Source organism: Panthera leo, chromosome B4, assembly GCF_018350215.1.
Source record: "Panthera leo isolate Ple1 chromosome B4, P.leo_Ple1_pat1.1, whole genome shotgun sequence".
In the NCBI taxonomy this organism is placed as follows: Eukaryota; Metazoa; Chordata; class Mammalia; order Carnivora; family Felidae; genus Panthera; species Panthera leo.
In genome coordinates this window covers 132,372,836-132,391,524 of record NC_056685.1, presented here as the reverse complement: position 1 = coordinate 132,391,524, position 18,689 = coordinate 132,372,836, and the positions used below count along the sequence as shown (strand labels likewise).

Here is an 18,689-nt window from a genome sequence, read left to right as displayed (position 1 = left end):
CAGCTTTCTTTTTTTTATTAAGTTTTTAATTTTAATTCAGCACAGTTGACATACAGTGTTATATTAGTTCCAGATGTACAAGGTAGTGATTCAACATTTCTTTTTTTTTTTCATTTTTTTTAACGTTTATTCATTTTGTTAGAGACAGAGCACAAGCGGGGGAGGGGCAGAGAGAAAGGGAAACACAGAATCCGAAGTAGGCTCCATCCAGGCTCTGAGCGGTCAGCACAGAAACCGATGCGGCGCTCGAACTCACGAACTGTGAGATCATGACCTGAGCTGAAGTCAAATGCTTAACCGACTGAGCCACCCAGGTGCCCCAGTGATTCAACATGTCTACACATGACTCAGCGTTCATCATGTCAGCTTTCTTTTTGGCTGAGTGGATCCCCTGCCTCCTGTATTCAGGGCCAGGCTGTGTTCACCCATCATAGAAACCTCACTCCTGGGCCCACTTTAGGAAGCAAGGCAAAAATGGTACAGCCCGGTTTTCAAGGACGACACCGGCCATGGGTTGCGGAGGCTTGTTCCAAGCTGCCCCATGGGGCCAAACAGGACCAGAAGCAGGAGTCCTGGGGCCTGAGGCTGTCTCTTCCCAACAGGCCACACCATGGAGGGGTGAGGGTGAAGTGCACCTACCTCTGTGGCTAGAACTCAGGAGGGTTATGAACGTCACTGACTTCTTTTGGGGGATTTGCCTGTTTCTTTCCATTATGAATGTAAACAAACCACGGAGAATTAGCGGTCCTGGAGCCTGGGCTTAAGGGGAAAGCTGATGCTGAGCCCTGAGCCCCCCTGGATCTCTCTGGGGAAGGGTCCTGGTCCCCCAGGTGACAGTGGAGACCTGTTTACCTCCGCCGCTATCCAGGCCTTCCTGGAGCTTGTCGAACTCCTCCATGTTGGATGAGCTCTGATCCTCGTCCGAGTAGGAGCGATTGGCGTCACCCTGGGAGACCATCCCGCTTGTTGGAATGCACGTTGGCTCAGCCCTTCCCTCCCTCCTGAATTTTTCAATGGGTCTTTCATGCCCATTTTACAGACAGGGAAACAGAGCCTCAGAAAGGGAAAGTGAGAAGCTAACGAGGACCGAGCCCATAGGCCCACACCCGCCTGACTGCAAGTAACCCCTAAACCTCAGAGAAAGGAGGAGGCAGGATCCAGATCTCGGGGGCTTTAGAATTTCAGAGATGGAGAGACCTTGTCCTACACCTCCGAGGGAGAGACAAGGATCCCGTTGCAGCCTCCACTTGCATGCTTCCTGTGACCGGTAGCTCACCACCTAATTGACAACCCCCTCCTTCGGAAAGTGTTCCCTGCTAGATGTCTGACTTGCAGCCCTCCCCCATCCAGACCCCTCCCCCACCCAGCCTGGTCCAGGCCCCATGCGGGTGCTTCCCCCGCCAGGGCCGCACTCACCTCCGCCTGGAAACCCTCCACCAAGATGGCCACCAGGAGGTTGAAGAGCACATAGTTGCCAAAGGTCATGAGGGCGACAAAGTAGAGGGAGGCCCAGGGGGAGGTGGACGCCATGCCGTTGTAGAGGACAACATTCCAGTCCTCCTGGGTGAGGATCTGTGGGGGGAGGGGGAGCACAGGTCAGCCCTGGGGTACCCCCAGGTCCCGGCCCAGCCCAAGGGAGAAGGCATCCACCGGGTGGAGGAGCCTGAAGGCACCCTGCAGCCCGTGCGCACCTACAGCACCCTCTCACGCGTGCCCCAGCACACCCAGGGACCTCACGTGACACGGCCCCAGCTGGCAGTGTGCCCACCTGGCACAGCCCGTGCCCCTCACTCGCACACTGCGCTGCCCACTGCCTCCCCGCCCCCCACCCCGCTGGCCCACAACCCACCTCCTGCCCTGATTCTCACTCCCCGCTGATGGGTGCTCCTTCCTGGCTGCTCCCACAGCCCTATCCTCTCTGCTCTATCTGCTATCTGCTCGCGCCCCCCCCCCCCCGGCCCCTCCACGAGCCCACCCTTCTTCCTTCTGCCCCCCGGCCCCGTGCACACTCATTTAACCATGGCGAGAAAATAGCCTCAGGGAAGAATCCCAATGCACCCAGGTCTTGGGGCGGGGGTGGAGGGGCAGAGACGGGCACCAGGTGGCCAGTCAGCTGCCAGAGCCAATGCAGTGCCAGCCTGACCCCGCACCCACACCTGCCTGCCGGAGCCCGGAGTTGAGGGGCCTCCCTGGCGAGCCACCCCCCTTCTCTGGATTCTCCGAGGGGCGCCTCTGAAAAGCAAGCCAAGCGGCGGTCCTGGGAGAAACCCCTTCCCCTGACATATGTGAACACGTGCTGCTGCTCACCTGGAACACTGTGACGATGGCCCACAGCAGGGAGTCAAAGTTCTTCCTGTCGGGGACCGTGTCTCCTGTGTCCGTGCGCAGGCTGAATTTGCAGCCAAAGATGTGCATCCCGAGGATGCTGGGGGGGGGAATGGGGGTGGCTCAAGGGACCCACCCACCTTGTGTCGTTCTCAGAACGGCCGGGTAAGATGGCAGGGGCAGCGCTGGTTCCGTTCTACAGAAGCCAACGCTGAGGCTCAGAGGGCAAGTCCTCGCCCAGAGCCATAGGGGATTCAGTGATGGCGTCAGGACTCGCAGCCAGGTCCAGGGTGGCGCCTGGAGAAGCTCAAGCAGCCATGTCCCCCCCCCAATCCCGCCCCAGGCTCCGGCCCTCCCCAGGGTGGGCAGGGCTCACCTGAAGATGAAGATGAAGAGCATGAGCAGCATGCAGAAGGTGGCCACGTTGTCCATGGTCTTCATGAGCACCACCAGCTGGCGCCGCAACGCGGGCATGAAACGCACCAGCTTGAGCACCCGCAGCAGCCGGAAGGTCCGCAGCACCGACAGGCCGCCGTCCGCCTGCCCCACAATCTCCCAGATGCTGGGAGGAGGCAGGAGGGGAGAGAGGCAGGAGCGTTCAGCGGAGGGCAGAGCAGAGGGAGAGGAGGGCAAGGGGAGGCCAGTGGGTGGGGGGGGGCAGAGAGATGGAGAACATCCATTCATTCATTCATCCCACAAATAACATGTTTCACGGGCCGTCGCTGCTCCAGGGCATGCTCAAACCAGGGGCTCTTGACCTGGAGTCCACGGACAACCCCCCTGAGCAGTCTCTGGCTAGGATTCAGGAGGTCTACGAAGGCCACTGACCTCTCCGTGAGATTTACCATTCTTTAGATCATGAATGAAAACAAGCCACAGAGAATGAGCAATCTTTATGGCTTTTTGACCGATCAAAACCGCTGTTTTTATATCTTACAACAGCTGATGGACATATTCCCAAACACTATTTATACCCATCCTTTCTTTGGGATGACGGTAGTCCCAAGACCTGCTGCTGGATGTTGCTACTTAATGCATTAATCTAGAAGCACGTATGTTACTGGGGGACAAATTTGTAAATATTCGAGAACTGGGTTTCTGCGCAATTGATTTCCTTTGTGCCCGGACATGCTTTGTTTACCGGCGGGGGACGGGGCACTAGATTCCCCCGCCCCCCTCCCCACTCTGCTTCCGGGCCCCCAGCTCGCTGGCAGCAGGGGCAGCACCTGATGATGACGATGATGCTGTCGAAGATGTTGTAGGGGTTGCGCAGGTAGTCGAAGAGCCCGAAGGCGGCCAGCTTCAGGAGCATCTCCAGGGCGAACATGCTGGTGAAGACGACGTTACAGATCTCTAGGATGTTGGTCAGCTCCTCGGGCTGTGGGGGCGCAGGGAAAGGGACCGGGGACCCCGGTCAGGCCAGAGCACAGCCATGGATCCTCTGTGGACGCTCATCGGCTGCAGGACCCCCAGGGAGGCAGGGAGGCTGAGTGAGCTGGCAGGTCAATGTCTTCACTGGACCGCAACAGCCTTGAGAGCCTCAGAACTCTGCTGTACCTCTGCTGTCATTAAGAGTCCACTGACATGGGGGGACCCCACGGGGCTGGCCTTCTACACATTTGGAAACGATGCTGATACTGCACACTGAGGGGACCTATCAGAAAGCAGGCTTGGAAGGGGCGCCTGGGTGGCTCAGTGGGTTGAGCGTCTGACTTCAGCTCAGGTCATGATCTCGTGGTTCATGAGTTCAAGCCCCGCATCGGGCTCTGTGCTGACAGCTCAGAGCCTGGAGCCTGCTTCAGATTCTGTGTCTCCCTCTCTCTCTGTCCCTCCCCTGCTCGCTCTCTCTCTCTCTCTCTCTCTCTCTCAAGTAAATAAACATGGAAGGAAGGAAGGAGGGAGGGAGGGAGGGAGGAGTCTTGGAAGCTGATGCAGAGCAAGACAAGAAGACAGGCCAGTCGACGCCAGAAACTCCCTGTTTGCCCATGACCCCTGTTTGCCCATGACCCTATCCCACTTAGGAAGCACTTACCACACACAGGACCTGTTTTTTTGAACTTTACAGGCGTCGTGTCACTTAATCCCATAAGAGCCCGTTTTGCAGATGAAGAAGCAGGTTCGGAGAAGGCCAGCCCCTGCCTTCGGCTGTGGGGCTGGTAAGGGGCAGAGCCGGTATCTGAACTCAGGCAGCCTGCCTCCAAGGCTCCCACCATTAACCTCTGCCTGTGCAGACCTCCCGACGGAGCCCTCCCCACTCTCCCCTTCCCCAGCAATGGCCACCTCAGGATCGTGGGTGGCTGGAGACCACTGTGCCCTGAGAAGGGCAGACAGAGACCATGCGCCTACTGTGTGCCACCCAACTCTTTAATGTCTGCGAGCACCCTGGTCCAGGGGGCTGGCTTCACACACTTCTCAGGGGAAGACACTAGAGCCCAGAGAGGACAAGGGTTCAAGTCACCGGCTGATCAGAAAGAGACTAGCACCTTCTGACCCTGGAGCTCTTTCCCTCCTGGTTTTTAGCAGCAAGAGACACCCGTATAAGCGGAACCATCTGAGCAACCCTGGAATCCAAAACAGACCACACTACAGGCCATGACTAGGAGACAGGGCTCTAGGGACATTCCCCCCCCAACCTCAGTTTTCTCATCCATAAAACGAGGGGGTGGAGTAAGATGATATTCATTCCAGGGCTCCCTGCTAAGAGCCATACGGGGCTCCAGCGCCTCCCTTCTCTCTCTAGGACTGTGAAAGTGCCGGGTTTCTGTTCACCAACAAGCCTGAATCACAGAGAGGGGAAGGGCCATTCTTTAGGCCTGAGCATGCGCACTGAGCTTGACATCCGGCACAATTACGGACGCCTCCAACAATCTGCTGGTGCCTCCGTTTTACAGATAAGGACACTGAGGCTCGGGGAGGTGAACTGACTCGCCCTGAGCCACCCGGCCAGGAGGCAGCAGAGCCACAAAATCAGACTCCAAACTGCTCTCCATCACACACACAGAAACTCCACCTGAACTCATCTGCTCTCTCTCCTCTGCTCGTTCATTGTTGCATGCATTCTACAGGTGAGCTGAGCACGGTGGGCTGGGCGTGCTACCCAGGATGGCCAGTGGTGAATGCATCAGGGCATCCTCCCCGCCCCCAAGAAGCGCAGGTTCCGGTGGCAAAGCCCAACCCCCCGAGCTGACAAACAGCCGTAGCTGCCAAAAACAGAGAAAGGTGAGGGAGCTTTGAGGGAACGGTAATCCTGCAGTCAGGTGCCTGCAGGGGCACCTTCCTGGAAGAAGTGACATCTCAGCAGAGCCCTCAAAGCTGAGAGGGGGAACCCAGTGAGAGGGAGGAGAAGAGAAGGTATCTGGGCAGAGGGACCGGCCAGCGCAAGACTGGGGGGGGGGGGGAGCTGCCAACCATCAGCACCCCCAGCCCCAGCCCAGCCCCTCCACCAGGTGACAGGGCACCTTTAGGGGCCTGACTGTGATTCCATTTGGGTTAAAAGGAGAAGAGAAAAAAAGAACCGCCCTTCTGCCTCGTGCCCGGGAAAACCTAATAAAACTGCCAGGTCCTCTCAAGCCCAGATAAAAGAAGGCCCCATTTCCATCTGTAATTACATTTGACTCACAAAATGGTCCCGAAAGGGAAGTGGGACCCTGAGACGGGGGGAGGGGCTGGGGCCCGGCATCCCCGGCCGAGCCAAGCCACCAATTTCCCACCCTGCCACCGCGAGATCAGCGGGGATGAGAAGTGTGGCCGCTGACAGTCCGTAATGGCGGCCACTCGGCTCGGGGCCACACGCGCTGCACACACACACTCCCGCCCACGAGTGCTGGGGAGGCCACCGCTCTCCGGAAAGGTCACCCGCGCGCCCGCCCCTCCCCCCCCACTTGCAGCAGCTGTTTCTCTAGTCAAGTGCACACCTGTTAATCTTTCTCTAATGGACCATCCGTCACTCCCGCAGGCATTTTTCTGGGAGAGCGACAGCGAGCGGGAGACAGACAGATGAACGCAGGCTATTCTGTATCGTGAAACCGAGGTGGGAGGGTATGTGAAGAGGGACGGGAGTGGGGGGGGGGAGCCACGACGGAGATGGACAGACAGACAGACAAATATAGATACGGCGACTGAGAGGCAAAGGTGGGGTGTGGAGACATGAGGCAGAAAGAAAAACACAGATAAAAACAGAATAAGGGACCGGGATCATGACATTGCGGGCGTCACTGCAGGAGCCAGGAAAGTGGGAGACAGCAGGCAGACAGACCGCCAGGCAGAGGCTGCAGAGAGGCATCTGGAGGTGGCCAAGACCCCAGTGGAACGGGGTGAAAAAGGGCAGAACATCACGCTGAGCTGGAGGCAGGAGGAGCGAGGGCAGGTAAGGAGGGACTACATCCTGGAGGCCCAAAGTGGAGGGAGAGGGGCAGGGGCCCACTCCTTCTGGCCCCATGCCAGGCTTGGAGGCACAAGGCTGGCCATTTCTGCAGGGGTGCGTAAGGGCCCCGGTGGGCAGGAGTCCCTAGGCTGTCCGCAGGAACCCCTGGAGCCCGGTACCATCCCATGATGATAATGGCAGCCGGTGTTAAACGTCTCCCACGTGCCAGTCGGTGCTAAGCACCTTCCATGAATTATCTCATCTAAATCTCAAACGTTACCCTATAGTATCCCCATTTTGTAGAGGGGGAAACAGACTCAGAGGGAAGTGACTGCCCAGGGCCAGGGCCAGGGCCAGGCAGTGGCGGAATCACATCTCAACCTGAATCACAGGTATTCTCCCTCTGGCCTGTCCCCATCCCCATGGCTGTGACGGCATCACCTGCCCCACTTTTCTGACTTGACGATCCAGTTCAGTACAGACATGTCGCTGTCCTGTTTAGAAGCCTTCCGTGGCTCTCCACTGCCTTGAGGCACTTTGTGGATGGATAGCCCCCTCACCAGCCTCCCGGGCTGTCTCCTGCACATCCTCCTTCAGGGCTCAGGGTCCTTTGGGGGAATGCCTGAGCTCCTGGTCCCTGTACCTGTCCCTCCTCTGTCTCACTGATAAACTCGTAGTCAACCTTCAGGAGCCACTGCCCGTGCCACTGCCTTTGGGAAGGCTTCCCTGACTGCAGCCCATGTTGGCTCTCTCCCCTAAGCGCCCACAGAGCTGGAATGTTGGGCACTAAGCCAGCCTGTCCTCCTCTTCCCAGAGTCCTCCCAGACCTGGGTCAGCAATGATGTGGGGGCTGCAGAAGGGAAAATAAAGACTGCTTTGACCCATCCACTGGCTGGAGGCCTTGAATGCACTCTCCTGTGAGTAGGGGCCAGTAGACATGCCCCAGCCGGCCCCGGGGGGCTTCCTGCACCCCATCCCTGCTGCCCATCCAGCCAAGCCCTCTGTTTCTTGTTGTCCAACTCGGTGACCTCCTTCAGTTCCAGGATGGGATGGGACTGAGGGCAGCCTTGCCCGCCTTGGGAGGAGTCACGCGCCTGGAGAGGTGAGTGCTGGGGGAGGGAGAAGGGGACCATAGGGACTGCTCCCGGGAGCAAAGCTTCCCCACCCAGACCTCCCCCACTGCCTCCTGTCTGCTTTGTGGAACCTCCACCTCCACCTTGGCATCCTGGAGCCCTGCTCTCTCAGTTGCTCACCATATCACCTGGGCATGCCTCAGTTTCCCCATCTGCTCAATGGATATGAGACACTCGCCTTGCCTGCCCCATTGGGCTGCCATGAGGATCACAAGGGGAAGAAATGTGGCAACACATGACAGTGAGTAATGATGGATGAATCTGACCCCATCCGCCTGCTTGTCATGTAGCCTCAGCCAAAGAGCAGACCTCAGCCCCGTCTGGCCACCTCATGGGTCACAAGCAGGCCCCTGCCTGGATGACCCCCCCACCTTTTACCTGTCACCGCCTCCCAGGCCAGTCCCTGCAAGGAACAGCATCTTTGACCATGAGGAACCTAGAGACGTTGGAACCCCTTGTGATCTGGGTAGCAATGGCCACTTTGGCCGGAGACACCTGCAGTCTCACCTCTCATTTGAGCACCTGAGACCACAGAGGCAGGGGTGGCGGATGGAGTAAGAGAGCAATGCCCAGGCTGTGCCCCACTGTCACTACCTACTGTCCCCATGGCAGCGCCAGTCTCCCTGCCAGGCCCCTGCGATGCCTCCCCCTCCACGGTCTCCACCCCTGCAGGAAAGGGGCTGTGCGCGTTCACCCATCTTCTCCTTCCCCTCCTCCCCACTCTCCCGGCCTTCCAGTGGCCCTGGGCCACCTCTCTCTGCAGGCACCACCTCAGACGGGGCTGCTCAAAATAAACACGGGGGCGGATCGTTTCCCGCCAAGCCACGTCCGGGAGCAGAGAGGAGTGGGGCAAAAATACCAGCAGGCCCCCAGCAGGCCCCGCGCTGCGCTCAGCAGAACAATGGCTGCCACTCCAGGCTGCTTTAAAAAGAACATTTTAAAAAATTCTCCCTCCCCCTCGCTTTTTTTTTAAATTCATTAATTTTTTGAGGCTCCAGACAGCAGGAGGTAAATTCACCCCAAGGGTGGTGATGTGAGGTTCAAACAGAAGACTCATAAATAATTGCAAATTAGTGAGCACCTACTACGTGCTGGGCTCTTTAACGCATTTAACCCTCCCAGCCCCTCTGTGCAGAGGGTCCGTGTGCCCGGTTACAGACGGAGCTGCTGGCTGAGGGAGGCCAAGTGACTTGCCCGAGGCCGCCTGCTGGTCAGAGGCAGAACCAAGGAAGGAGCCCAGGCAGGGGCAGCAGGGGGCGAGCAGGGTACAGGCCAGGCAGGGAGGCCCTGAGATCGGGCTGGTGGGGAGGCGGAGGGGCCGCGGCCCACAGAACCCTGGCAAACAGGCCTCTGAAAAGTAGCCCTGATCTGTAGCATATGCCAATTTCTGTGGTGTAAAGACTCCCACCACGGCCAATTCCAAGCTACCAACTGTTTAAAATCAGGCTTTCGAAGTTCCCGAGCGACAGAAAATTGGCTCTCGCAAGCCGGTTCCCACAAGCCCCTGGCGGGAACCGTGCCCAGGCAGCACTGTGACAAGCCGCTCAGAAATTAGAGCCAGGACCCCAACATCACTGTTTCCCCACGAGACCCCCCTCCGGGACCGCTGGCCCAGCCAGGCTTCTGCCCCCACCCCACCGGCAAGCCTAGGCCAGGAAAGGCCAGGAGCCTGAGCCCTAGGCCAGGAGGTCTGGGCTGCCTCTCTCACCAGCTTTACCCTGCAGACAGCCTTCCCCCCAGTCTTCCCCAGAGACCTTTTTAATTAAGCCGGAATGGCTGGCAAACCTGCAGCTCCAAACAGAGTGTCGCTGCAGCCCCAGGGGCCGCATTTAAGGAAATTGAATGGAGCCAGCACTTGGAGAGCTAATGAAGAGGGAAATGAGAGTGTGGCCCACCGCGGGGCGCAGTGGGCGGGTGGAGGGCCTCCGCAGAAAGCAGGCGGCAGGAAAGCAAAGGGGGTGCCACATTCTGAACCCCGTGGGGGTGTCAGTCTCGCCACAGAAAGATGTGGGTTCAGGGGCGCCTGGGTGGCTCAATCGGTTGAGTGTCTGACTTCGCTTCAGGTTGTGATCTCATGGCTCTGTGGGTTCAAGCCCCGCTTCGGGCTCTGTGCTGACAGCTTGGAGCCTGAAGCCTGCCTCGGATTCTGTGTCTCCCTCTCTCTCTGTCCCTCCCCTGCTCAAACTTGCGCACTCTCTGTCACCCACTCAAAAATAAATAAATGTTAAAGAAAGATGTGGGTGGGGCACCTGGGTAGCTCAGTCGGTTGAGCATCCCACTTCAGCTCAGATCATGGTCTCGCGGTTCGTGAGTTTGAGCCCCGCGCCAGGCTCTGTGCTAACAAACAGCTCAGAGCCTGGAGCCTGCTTCAGATTCTGTATCTCTCTCTCTCTCTCCCCCTCCCCTGCTCATGCTCTGCCTCTCTCTGTCTCTCAAAAATAAATAAATGTTAAAAAAAAAAAAAAAAAGAAAGATGTGGGTTCAAATCTGACCCCTGATTGTCTGTGGGACCTTGGATCAGTGACATCCCCTCCCTAGGCCTCAAGGTCACTAGCTGCCAAGCGGGGTGCCCTCACGGGGTAGGGGTCAGGTCAACGGAGGAAACCTACCCAGGGGCTAGGTGAGTCAGAAAACGGTGTTTTTCGAATGGAGCCAGGAATGGACTTGTCACACAGGCCGTCACCCACGGTATGACCTATTTGCTGGGCACATGTGTGCTAACCCCCCACAGCCCTCCTTCCTGTGTCCCTACAAGTAGCCTCTTATCTCTTACACATCCTCCCTGTGCTCTTGCCATCTCCCTTGGGGCCATGTCTCTGAACCCCGATGGCCCAGGGGGCCTGGGACACACCATGAACTCAGCCAACACCCACTCTGCACTCCACGCACCCAGTGCTGAGGACAGAAGAAACCACAGGGTTGGCCGAGGAGGGAGACGGGGGACAGTCTTTGCAGGGCAACCCTGGGGCCACCCTCAGTGCCGCCGGGCTGCGTGGAGGGTGGACTATGTGGGGACATCAGGGACAGGAGGACGCCCAACCTGCTGAAGGCACTGCCACAGAGGGACCTTGGCCGTCAGAGGAAAGGTCTGTGTTTTGTGCCGAGGGCAATGGGGAGCTGCGGCAGGTTGGGGAGAGGGGAAAGCCCGGCCTCGGGAAAGACCACGCCAGCTGTTTGGGGGAGAATGGACAGGAGGGCTCGTGGGAAAGGCGATGACCGGAAGTCAGGTTTGGCAGGACGGACAGGGGAAGGGCTGTGGGTGCCTGGTGTCCAGGCCGCGCCACTCAGGAGACGGGAGCTGGATCTCAACCCAGCGGGCCCCAGTACCAGCTCCGCCTCCCTCGCTCACTCACCCACTAGGCACACACCTGGAGCTTCCCTCTCCTCTGGGCCGGGCCCGGGGCTGGGCACCGAGGCCGCAGGGCAGAATCGGACCCGGCCCCGGTCAGGGGGCAGACAGACACCCAGGGGATGTTCAACAGCCCGGGCTGCGTGGGGCCGGCTTGGGCCTAGGCGTCCAGCCCTCCCCCCGCGCCCACGCCCGCCCCCGCGCCCAGCGCCCGCCCCCACTGGCCTGCTCATGGTGTTCGATGCCCATGCTGACGGTGTTAACCAAGATGGCCATCATGATGCCCCGGTTGAAGTACTTGCTGTCCACGATGCCTCGAAGCTTGGCTCGGGTCTCGCGCCACACATCCCCGCACAGCCGGGCCGCCCCGTCCGCCTGTTCCTCCTCGTCCTCCTTCTCCAGGCCTGAGGAGGTCCCATCCTCGCTGCTCCGGGCCCCGTCCCCATCCACCTCCTCCGAGTCACCACCTGAGCCACCAGAGCCCGAGCCCTCCTGGCCCGAGTCGGTGCTGCCCGGGCCCGAGGGCCGCCGGCTCCCCTCGTGCTGGCAGCGGGGACAGCTGGCAGGATCGGAGGCCAGCACGGCAGAGATGGGCTGCACCGGCGTGTGGGGCATCGGGTCCAGGGGACTGTGTCGAGGGCACAGCTCTGCGAAGCAAACACAAGGCAGGGTCGGCGCCTCAGGTTACACAGGCCTGAGGGGCTCCGAGGGGGCAGGACCTGCCCACCCCAGGGGTCAAGCTAACCCTGGGACACAGACCCATGTGTGCCTCAAGTTCCTGTGGCTCAGGTTCTGTCTGGGTGAGGAGGTCGAGTGGCTTGTAGTCCTGGGGGACTGGCTTTACCTCTCTGGGCTTGGCTGGCCCCTGTGACAAGCGAGGGCCGTGGGGAGGGCTCTACTGTGGATGTGTTGGCGTGCCTAGAACAGTGCCTGGGGCACGTGTGTTTGTCGCCTGTCCTGGCTACATCATCTCCTGGCCCGAGGCCCAGCCCTCCCACGGCCCTGCTTGCTCACATTGGACTTGGGGAAATGGCTGAGAAAGAGTTTCTAAAAGAGCTTCTAAAAGAGTCAGCTTGATGCAGCGGACGGACGCCCCTTAGAGAGCGCCAAGGTGACCTCTCCATCTTCAATTCTCCTCCCACCTGTATGTGGGGCTTGTGTCCCGGGGAGGGAGGGAGGCAGGAGCCCTGGGCAGGAGGCAAACCCTTGCTCTAGAAGCCCCCTGATAGTCGGGGTGGCTCCAGGGGAAGCAGGCAGGAAGGGCTGATGGGAGGCACAGCAGGGAGTGGGGGGCAGAAGTGTTCACCCCCTGTGCTGCCCCAGGGAGAGTTTAAAAAGCCTGAACCAGTCTTAGACCACAGTTCTGCCATCTTTAACCATTTCAAGGAGGTGTCAGAGAGGTTCTTCCTGGGTAGTATGGTCTCTTCTTTGTGTTTACCTGTACTGTCCTAAAATACATGTTTTCCTGGTGCGAGCAAAGAAAAGGTATTAGTAATATTAAAGGGAGGGGTGCCTGGGTGGCTCAGGCGTCTGGCATCTGAGTCCTGGTTTCTGCCCAGGTTATGGTCTCAGGGTTCATGGGATCAAGTCCCATGGGGGCACAGTGCGGAGACTGCTTGGGGTTCTCTCTCTCTCTACCCACCCTACCCTGTCCCTCCCACATGTGTGTTCTCTTTCTCTCTCTCAAAATAACTAAATAAACATTTAAGAATAATAATAATTAAAGGGAATGAAAAACATGTAATGCCTACCCTCCCTTTGCAGATTTGCCTCCCAATATCTCCCGAAGCCCCGGAAGAGGCCTTCTGATTCATTCATCCCCTGGGAGCCGGCGTGGGCAGGCAGAAGCCCGGGGTCAATCCCACTTCAGTAAGGCCCACCTCAGCCCCACTCGTGCCTGGGGCTGGGCCCCCTGAAACTTGTTTCCCAGGGAAGCGGGAGGGTACTGAGGCCCAGGGGCAGGGGGCAAGGCCCCCCTCCAGAGAGCCCCCTGGACTTCTTTCCACACAGCTTCCCCGGAGAGGGTGGGGGCAGCAGCAAGAAGCCCGCGTCATCCAGGGACCCTGCAGGCAGACCCCAGCTGCCCCGTCCACGTGCTGGGCCAGCCCACGGGCCACCTGGAGCCTCCCGCAAGACCACGCCTGGACGGCTGGCACCCGAGGAGGGGTGGGCGGCAGCTTCGAGCATCAGTTCTCTCTCCGGCTTGCCTCCCAAGAATCTCAGGGCTTGAGAGCTGCAGGGGCAGAGCCCGGGGGTGGCTGACTCCCCCTGCGCGTGAGCCTCATCCTCGACCTGACGGAGCAGGAGACTGAGGCCCACAGAGGGGCCCGGGCTGTCCAGGTCACACGCTGTGCACCTGCTCCGGGGCTGGGACCCTGCTGACTTCCGTCTTGGCACCAGCTGGGGGGCGGGACTCCTCTCCTGGGGCGCATTTGCCTTCTCCGGGGAGCTGAGCGGGAGCGTTCATTTCCCTCTGGACGCGGGCCCAGCAAACCCAGCTCTGATGTCCCTGACGCCAATTTTGTCACGGACACGCTGCGTGACCCCAGGTGACTCCCTTCACCTATCTGGACCTTGGTTTTCCCATCTGAAAACGGGATAATATAACTCACTCTGCCCTCTTCCAGGACTGTTTTCTAGAACAGACGAGAGAGTGAATGGAGAGCCCCTTCTGAGCCTAACGGCCCGGAGACAGAAGATCTCTGGTCCCCGACACACCACGCCTCGGCACGGTGGCCACAGCCCCCTTATCCCAGGTGGCTGGTCGTCACTGCTCTGGCGTGCTAGCACGTGGTGGCAGCAGGAAGCCACGTGGGGCGTGAGGCAGGCTGAGAGGAGTGGAGCGTTAGCGTTTTACCAGACAGGATAGACAACCGTCCGTTTCTTTCGAGTGTGAATCCCGGGCGGAGCCTGGGTCCACGTGTGACCCCACTGGGGTCGGAAGGGGATCCTCCAGGGCTCGGGCTGCCGGGTGCCCCCAGCCCGAGGCCAGCCCAGACCGGGCACCGGCAGGGGGTCAGGAAAGCAGGGAGGGAGCAAGGGGCACGCGCCGGAGCTCCCGAGGGAAGACCCGGGTTCTCAACCTGCCGGACGGCTCTGCCTGTGCCGAGGAGACAGGGGGGCGCGTTCGCCAGCGGTGCCGTCGCGGGGTCCCCAGCATCCCCCGCGGGAGGCACACGAGGCCTGAGCGGGGCACCCCGGAGGCGGCGGCAGGCGGGACCACTTACTGTAATGCCTGGGCTCCTTGGCGCGGGGCCCGGGCTTGGCAGAGGGGGACGCCCCCGGGCCCGGGGCCCGGCGCCGGCTCTGCAGGGCCTGGTAGAGGCCCAGGGCACGCCTCCTGGCCTTGCGCAAGATGTGACAGACGTACTGGAAGATCTCCTCGTAACAGTCGCCGGGCTCCGCGTAGCTGGCCACCGTGCTGGAGGACAGGTAGCGCTGCCGCTGCTCCAGCATCAGCCGGTGCTCCCGCTGCTTGGTCTCCGAGAACTGGGTCGCTATGACAACGAGGCACAGGTTGATCATGAAGAAGGAGCCCACCTGTGACCAACGGGAGGAGAGGACAGGGACAGGGACAGGGACAGAGGGGACAGATTGGCGGGGGGAGGCAGACGTGGGGGAGAGGGGAATGAAGGGATAGAGAGAAAGAGAAAACGGGGAGGCAGAGGTGGTGACACGGTGACAGAGGTGGGGTGAGAAGCAGAGGGGTACCGAGGCAGAAAGGAGGACAGGAGGAAGAGGGGCAGGGACAAATCCGAGGCACGGAGCAGGGACAGGACAGAGCCAGGAGACAGACAGCCAGAGCCGGCAGGAAGGACAGAGAGACGATGAGGAGAAACACCGAGAGGGAGGGACGGAGGCTCAGAGAGTGCAGAAGCGGAGGGCGTGGGAGACACAGGGTGATGGGTGCGAGGAGGCGGGGAGACAGAGGGGCAGAGGGTGGAGGGCCCAGAGAGACGGAGAGGCACGGGCACAGATAGGGACAGGAAAAGACTGCTGAGGCCTTGCTCCGACAGGAGGCCAGGGCCCCAGGACAGCGGTGGCCCAGGCAGCTCCCCAGGCCCCACCGGGACCCGCTTTGAAGCCCGATCCCCCAGGCCCTCGGACCCCGGCCAGGGACGTCAGTGCTGAGGCCAGGGAGGGAGGCCCACACGCTCTCAGGCTATCCAGGCCCTGAGTCCCACCCCAGCCCTACCCTCTCTCTGGCCTTCACTTTGGCCTCAGTTGGGCATCCAGACAAAAGAGAAGCTTCCTTCAGAAAGGGTTTACTTGTGTGGCTTTATCTGTGCTTGGATGGAGGTGGTGGGGGAGACTACCCAGTCAGTACTAAGAATCCCACCACCTCATGATGCAGGGTCCAGTTCCAGTGGCCACCACAGGCCGCAGAGGGCACAGGTAGGTCCTAGTTGCCAGAGGGCAGACCCCTCCTCTGGCATTTGCTAAGCCCTTGAAAGAGATCAGTGGCCCTACCAGCAAGGAGGGTCCGCCTACCAGCTTTTCATCCTCCTCCGGGCTACCTGCCAGGCAGTTCACGCAGGCCACAGTCCCAGCCGCTGATTCACCCTCCCCTCCTGTCCCCACGTCACAAAGAGGGAGCTGGGCTTCTGGGGTTATCGAGGGCTGAGGGGAGGGCTTCCTGGCTGGAGGACCCTGAGAAAATCCCCAGGTACAAACATGCCCCTCATTGGCCCTCTCGGTTCTATCTTCCACCAGCGTCTCCTGGAGATCGGCTGTGCATCGGGCCCCTGTGACGGGTCACCAAGAAGGAGAGGGTGCAGACCCTTCCCTCTGGGAGCTCACACCTATCAGGCTTCTAGCCAGCCTGCCTCTACAGCCACTGCCCCTGTGACCCAGGCAGCTCCCCTCTTCCTTCTGGACCTCCGTTTCCCCATCTGTAAAACCCAAGGCTCAGGCAAGGCAAGCTTAACACGTTTCCAACCAGAGGGAGCGCTGGGCACCGGAGTCTGAGGGCTGAGGACCTCTCACCTCTCTGGGGCTCAGGATCCTCACCTGAGGAACAGAATGGGTAGGTGGCCCTGCATGGCCAGGATTGTGAAGGCAAAATGGAAGCCCGGGGTTCAGGCTTTGCTCTCCGGACCCTTCCCAGCACCCAGAAAAGTTCAACATCCTCAGCCCCCTGCCAGTACCCTTTCTCTTGTGACAGGGCCACCTGGGGCCCAATAATACCAGCAGTAAAAGTGGCAGGGCACATTTATTGAGCGCTTACTGTGTGCCAGGGGTCATGCAGGCCTCAGACTCTGTCTCATCTAATCCTCCTGAGAACCCATAAGCCTAGGTGCCGTCACCATCCCCCATGGGACTCGGGGGAGCTAACAGACGTGGCTCGTGTCACGCTGGGAGTTACAACTTGACATCCCCACCCCTAACTCTATCAGGAGGGGCAGACCACATTCCCCAGTGCTTCTCTGGAATTCGAGGCTCCTCCAGCAACCCCAGTGGTTCAAAGTGCCTCCAATCAGGACTCTGTCCATGTCAAGGTCTCTGCAAGTTGCCCCCTGCCCAAGAGGCTCTCCCCCTGGCTGCCTGCCCTCAGCCTTTAAGGCTCAGTTCTGGTAATCACCTCCTCCAGGAAGCCTCCCACTCCCCTCTTCCTCCTCCAAGCTAGATTAGAAAACTCCTTTGGGCTCCCTCAACCTCTCAGGATTCCTTCTGCCGTGGCTCCTAATATGCTGTCTGGTCAATGTCAAGCGTAGCCCATCTTCCCGCCCCCCGCCCAAGACTGTGAGCTCCTCGAGGACAAGGCCGGGCCCACCTCACTGCTCAGTGCCCAGTGTTCGGCTCAGGGCCTGGAGCAGGGCAGGTCTCCCTGATGGTGCTGGGGAATGAACAAACCAATGGATGAAGGGCAATGCTGAACAAAGCCTCAACCCCCTTCTTTTTATCTGGGGGTCTCTTTACAGGTCCAAGGCCCCTGCGTCCCCCAGGAAGGCATCAGAGCAAAACCAACAGCAGGTACGTCTCGGGTCACTTGCCAGCTTGTCCTGAACCCTCAGGTCAAGGTCCCAGCAGCTCAGGAAAAGGTGCTGCCCCAGAGAGCCAAGCATGCCCTCTCCCACCATTGGGACACCAGAGAATCCAGCCTCACAGCAGTAGGGAGTGAGCCAGCACTGACTCGCCCAGGAGAGAATCACCTTGACATTTTGGGGATTGTGCTGTGGCTGAGGCCTCAGTCAGGCATGGCATGACGAGGTGGATAAGCTCGCTCTAGGCGGACTGTGGAGGGAGGCAGGAGGGGCTTCCCAGAAGGACCCTGCTCTGTGAGGCAGACAGAGCCCCGCTTCCACCCCCTAAGCCACCCCCACCCCCTGCATCCGAGAATTTCAGGGAGCCCTGTGGGAAGCAGCCCCGGGCTTCTGTTTCAGAGCATCTCCCCTTCCCACCACGGGAAAAGAGGAACAAGCTAGAGCCCTAGACAAGCTCCCATCCTGGGGCTGCACCTAGCTACGGTCGTGAGAAGAATGTATTCCCAGAGACTACGAGGCAGAGAAACACGAGCAGGAGCGACTAGATGGTCTTAAATGCCCAGAAATGAGAAATGAAGGCAATCGAGAGTGATGGATGCTTCCCGCAGCTGCGCTGATGAGTCCCTTCAGTCACCCGCTGCTCGGAGGCATTTAAAAATGGCTTGGCTGGTTCAGTCAGTGAAGCACCCGACTCTTGGTCTCAGGACTGTGAGTTCGAGCCCCGTGTTGGGTGTGTGGATGACTTAAAAAAAAAAAAAAAAAAAAAAAAACCTGCCCCTCCTGCTCCCTCCCACTCAGCTCTCTTGGCTCTGAGGGGCTCCCTGGGAACCCCCCAGCCCCATCCCTGGTCCCTGGGTCCTTGAGCTTCCCCAGAGAGCCCCAGCTACCCTGACACGTACTATGATAAGCAGGATAAAATAGATGAAGTTGTAGAAGGAGTGAGCATCCATCACATAGTACATGATCTCCACCCAGCCTTCCAGGGTAATCACCTGCAGCCAGAACAGAGCAGAGGACCGGTGAGCCTGAGACAGGAAAGGCGGCACCCTCAGGAAAGACAGGCGACCAACGCAGCGCCCCAGACAGAGGCCCCACTGTGTGCCAGACTGCTGGACACACATTCTCTCTCGAACTCTCCACAAGGCTCCATGGGACGGCCATCCTCATCGCCCACACACGGGTGAGAAAACTGAGGTTCAGAGAGGTTACAGTATTTGCCCTCTGTCACACAGCCAGGAAGGCGGGGAGCCAGACCTGAGCCTGGTCCCTCTTGCTCCAGAGCCTGGCCCTCTCCAGTCTCCCTCACCAAGGCAGGAGGGCTGGAAGCAGGGGGCCCTGGACTCCAACTCCAGCTCACCAGCTGGGCCTAGGGCCCAGCTCAGCTGAGCCCAGGAGTGTGGCTATGATGGGGCTGGTGTGACTGTTGCCCCCGTTCTCCTTCCCAGAGAGGGAGGCAGAGCAGCCTTGGGCAAAGCAAACGCTGGGTGCTCCCTAGCAACTGCCCTCTCCCGGGCAACCCATTCACACCCCTGGGG

General features: G+C 59.6%; 1 protein-coding gene across 8 annotated transcripts in view; it reads right to left on the bottom strand.

The window, feature by feature from the left end:
- Positions 1-18,689, bottom strand: part of CACNA1I (calcium voltage-gated channel subunit alpha1 I) — a 135,738-nt gene that overhangs the window by 27,343 nt on the left and 89,706 nt on the right. For 6 of the 8 annotated variants that reach the window (XM_042947857.1, XM_042947858.1, XM_042947864.1 and 3 more), the window contains 9 exons: positions 18,054-18,146; positions 14,398-14,710; positions 13,527-13,757; positions 11,396-11,817; positions 3,552-3,703; positions 2,702-2,887; positions 2,308-2,425; positions 1,417-1,572; positions 853-946 (listed from right to left, as the gene is read on the bottom strand). In XM_042947857.1, the coding sequence (XP_042803791.1) occupies positions 853-946; positions 1,417-1,572; positions 2,308-2,425; positions 2,702-2,887; positions 3,552-3,703; positions 11,396-11,817; positions 13,527-13,757; positions 14,398-14,710; positions 18,054-18,146 (1,765 nt within the window). The remainder of the gene's footprint in view (positions 1-852; positions 947-1,416; positions 1,573-2,307; positions 2,426-2,701; positions 2,888-3,551; positions 3,704-11,395; positions 11,818-13,526; positions 13,758-14,397; positions 14,711-18,053; positions 18,147-18,689) is intronic. The other 2 variants (XM_042947865.1, XM_042947863.1) reach the window with 1 other exon arrangement.